Source organism: Diorhabda sublineata, chromosome 11 (genome assembly GCF_026230105.1).
Source record: "Diorhabda sublineata isolate icDioSubl1.1 chromosome 11, icDioSubl1.1, whole genome shotgun sequence".
Taxonomy (NCBI): domain Eukaryota; kingdom Metazoa; phylum Arthropoda; class Insecta; order Coleoptera; family Chrysomelidae; genus Diorhabda; species Diorhabda sublineata.
In genome coordinates, this window is record NC_079484.1 from 13,848,357 (window position 1) to 13,852,632 (window position 4,276).

The 4,276-nt window shown below is 28.2% G+C and overlaps 1 protein-coding gene and 1 pseudogene across 1 annotated transcript; both read right to left on the minus strand.

Annotated features, from left to right (window-relative positions):
• Positions 1-507: 507 nt before the first annotated feature.
• On the minus strand, positions 508-1,724 carry LOC130450252 (uncharacterized). Its single transcript, XM_056788548.1, has 4 exons — positions 1,396-1,724; positions 1,227-1,304; positions 757-882; positions 508-664 (listed from the first exon to the last, which is right to left on the minus strand). The coding sequence occupies exons 1-4, from the start codon at positions 1,613-1,615 to the stop codon at positions 573-575; spliced, it is 516 nt and encodes a 171-aa protein (XP_056644526.1). The 5' UTR covers positions 1,616-1,724; the 3' UTR covers positions 508-572.
• A 1,342-nt stretch (positions 1,725-3,066) lies between these two features.
• Positions 3,067-3,752, minus strand: LOC130450037 (uncharacterized; annotated as a pseudogene).
• Between the last annotated feature and the right edge of the window lie 524 nt (positions 3,753-4,276).

Genomic DNA, 4,276 nt, shown 5'->3' on the forward strand with positions numbered 1-4,276 from the left:
GACAGTTCTGGATGTCTTCTCAAAAATAACTCATACCATTTGCTACCAGGCTTTCCCGCTGCAAAATTATTGGGCCTATCTATTTCTTTAACTAGTAACTTAACACTTTCTAACAACTGCATTTTCGTAGCAGGAAATCCACAATTTGCAATCCGAAATAGCCTTAGATTTGATCTAAGGTTCATATCCATGCTAATTTCGCGGCAAATTTAAAAATAACTCGAGTAATTTTAAATGCTCGAATCTAGTTGTCGCATCAAATTGTGAATGAAACAAAAGTATTATGCAAAATACTTTCATTTTGCTAACATTTCAAATTCAAATAGTTGTCTACAAAAAAATATGAATACCTGAAATTAAAATGCTGTTTAAATGAAGTATTTTGTAAAATAATTTGTAATTGTAATTGTCATTTACAATTTATGTGACAACCAGGTCCAACTCCCGAAATTTCACAATTAAATCGTTTATATAAGATATAGGTAGATGGAATATTGAAACACAGGATGATTATTATAATTTTTATTTTGTTTTTGACATTTTATAACTATATCCACAAACAAAGAATTTTTTTACTCAACTGTCACAGTCGAGTGCCCTTCAAGTTTATCTGTTTCCATATTATTAGATATTGATGGTTCATACAGGATACTCGAGGAGCTACCTACAAATTATATAAATTCATGACTTCAATTCAAATTTATTATATGGTCAGTGTCAATAGTTGTGATTACAACTATTACAATTCATACTTACAAGGTTTTTCAACAAGGGCTTGAAATAATCGCTTCCTTGAGTACACCATAACAGGTTTTTTTGTTCCCTCTATTGGGCTGTTACCAGTAAAGGTGCTGATAGAGGAACTAGTCCTTGCAATTGATTCTAAAAAATGTCTCAATTAATCTCAATAGAAAAAGGAAATCACTAAGCAAAAATAAACAATTGGCCAACTACATTATAGAAAATATTCAATGACATTTATCTTTCACCTAAATTATTATTGAATAATCCTTTTGGTTATTAATATGAAATAAAAACATGAAGCCTGTTCCCCAGATGTTACACACATCAATCAATTTCTACCTGCTTATAACTGCCATAAATGGTTGAGTCATGTCCATACCCAAAATGTACAATGATTCAAACAATTTAGCATCTTGATTACATAACTAGAAGAATTAACAAGCAGATTTTTGTGGAAATAATATACTACAATTCATACCTACCTATCAGCCTTTTTGGAGTTGAAAATGAAGATGATTGCTCCTGTACCCAAAAAATATTATTTTCACCTTTTTCGTAACCTACAAACAAAAATGGCAATTCTTTTCCTCTGCATAACTTTTCACTAGGATTCATAAGAGATATATTGTCACAGTAAATATAAGTACTTACTAGGTAAATGTAGAGTTGGCAGTGAAAGTTTTTTTAGCCTGCCATTTGGGTTTCTACAAATTGATTCAAAATGAATATCACATATTCTATGTGATGTTAATTCTGTATCTGATATTAACTTGGGGTTATTTATTCTTTGCAACCAAAATCTGCAAACGTCTTCATTTGTAGGAATGGAATGTCTATAAAAAAGTAAAATCAGGATAAAATCATTTAACATATTTAACCATTCATCAAAATGATTTCCTAAATTCAATTTAATAAAGTTAGGAAGAAAAGATTTATTCTCGTATAGATATGAACTTGATTTCAATTTAAATATTTTTATGTTGATAAATAGTAAATATTATATTTATATATATATTATAATATATATATTATATATCTATGTTATAGACTGTGTCAATTATTATTTTAAGGATGAAAAATTTATATAAAGTTTACCGATAAAATTAGCAATGCAGTACAAAAATCTCACGATCTAAATATAAATCAACTTGGCTCTGTTTTCTAATTATTGTTAAAATCTAGTTTATTTTATTAAACAAAAATATAAAATAACTTTATATTTGCAGAAATCAACGATAAAGATAAAAGGTAAGTAATGAAATAAAAAAATAAAATTTCAGACTCAAAAATAAAATTGTATTCTATATTTCATAACACTGAACATAAATCATCTTGAACTTAACAATGCAGTCTTCTAAATCTTCTAATGTGTCAGAAAATAACAATTCTTTTTACTGAAAAAAAGTACACATCAGATATAAACATAAACTTTAACTGTGTCACTGTGTGACGTTTCTTATAAAATTTAAAAACAAATAAACTTTATAAATTGTTAAAATAAGTAGTTAGACCTCACTATCACTATCATCAGTAGTATTATATAATATATTTAGATTTAAAATGTTTTTATTTGGAGTAAAATTAGAACTGGTACCTGCTTTGTCTTTTACATAATATTTGATATAAAGGAGACTTTGACATGTCTTTACATCTAATCTATTTCTTGGTTTCGTTTTTATTAAAAATAGTTGAGAAAAAACTCTTTCAGCTGCTGCTGAGAAATGAGGGAGAGAGAGTATATGAGTAACAAATTTTTTCAAATTTGGGTAATAATAATTATCATCATTTTTCTTACAAGAGAACACATATGACCAAAATGACTCCAAGTCTTTTAGAAATTTTAAATTTTCTATCTCTTGTAGCATTCGCCATTCCAAATTAATATCCTCTAAGTTGCACAAATCTTTTAGCTGAGGAAAAAAATTTAAAATATTTGTGATTGTTGGAATATTTCCTGACATAACTTTATCAGGATTTAATACAGTTATACTTTTTAAAAATTTATCCTCAAACGGAAAACGTTTTTTTATCTGAACACAGAGTTCAACGTAAAACTCTCTACACTTGTATTGAAAACTTTTTATATCGTTTTCATTGAGATTTTCACAATTTTCTTTCAAAAATTGTTCAACTTTAGCTCCCAGATATAATTGAGATAAATCAACAAAATATTTTTGATTTGATGGATCTAAATCTGATAAACTGAAGAAATCTAGAATTTCTTTTTTAATAAATGATTTTAAAACTAATTTATTTAGATTAGTAACGTTGTCATAGAGAGATGTAATTTTCGGTTTTTCACTTTGGAACTCTAAGTTCAACTTATTTACAACTTCTAAAATAAAATTTAAAAATAAAAAATATAATTTGTACACAGGATTCAATATATTTTGTGATGATTGCAATCTGTCTTCCAAAAGTGCTCCTTGAAAGAACAAAGTAAGCGGTTGCCAATTATGTAGTATCTTTTTCACTACCATTTGTAATGAAAGCCATCGAGTTTGACTTGGGCGCAGCAACTTATTGGGTTTCATGTCAAGAAACACTTGGCATACTCTAAGTTCGACATATCTTTTGCAACTATTACTGAAATAATTGTATATATCTCTTGCAAACTGTTCAATTGTTCTGGGCAGTTTCAGACATGCTGCAGAGGCACATAAGTGAAAAGAATGACATGAACATCCTAATACATAGAGATCTGGAATAACAGCTTTAAGTCGAGCTTTCACCCCACTTATATGACCCATCATTACTGAAGCGTTGCCTGCGCCCAAGCCAATAAGACTTTTTATTGGTATTTCATTTTTATTTAAAAAGTTTCAAAGTTTTTGACTAATAGACTGTGCTGTACACTCCTCGAGTTCTATGAGAAGTAAAAATTTGTCTCGCACTTTATTTTGTACTTCATCAAAATATCTGACAACAACAAGCGACTTTTTTGTTCCCACGTCGGTAGTTTCGTCTATAATAAAAGAAAATGAAATACTCTTCATTATTTCTACCATCTCACGTCTATTTTTTTTCTTTCAAAATTTTAGTGGACTTTGTCCTGCCACATCTAACATCCTTGATATGTTCGCAAGGAAGATGATCCATTAAAGTTATTGACAAGTTATGTTCTGCTATGAATGCTACCATTTTTAATTCAGATTCTTTATTCATTAATTCTTGTTTTTTTTTAATTAAGAAGCCAATTTTTTCAATAGAAGGAGTTAATTGTTGTGCTATTTCATTTGCTTTATGTACTAGAACTAATTAATTCTAGACAAGAATTTTGCATTTCTATAAAGCCAATTGTTATAATAGAAATCTTTAGGAGTTATTTTAAGTTAATGCCTTCTTATAGAGATGGCGCTTGATTTGTAGAAATAGTAGTTTAATGTTCTATGTACATAGTTTTGTTTTTGTAGTTGATTATTATTGAGAAAAGTAAGGTTAAGTTAATATATGGTTTTACCGGGTTTTTAGCACATGGTTGGTTTTATAACATATAAGTGATAGATGATGTATATATATGAAGATGTAAATA

What these genes read in the sequence shown, in the direction of transcription:
- LOC130450252 (XM_056788548.1), bottom strand. Translation starts at nt 1,615, where the DNA reads ATGTTAAATGATTTTATCCTGATTTTACTTTTTTATAGACATTCCATT. An exon ending in AACTCCAAAAAGGCTGATAG is followed by an intron (nt 883 to 1,226) that starts GTAGGTATGAAT and finishes GACATTTTTTAG; the next exon opens with AATCAATTGCAAGGACTAGT. An exon ending in AGCCCTTGTTGAAAAACCTT is followed by an intron (nt 665 to 756) that starts GTAAGTATGAAT and finishes TATAATTTGTAG; the next exon opens with GTAGCTCCTCGAGTATCCTG.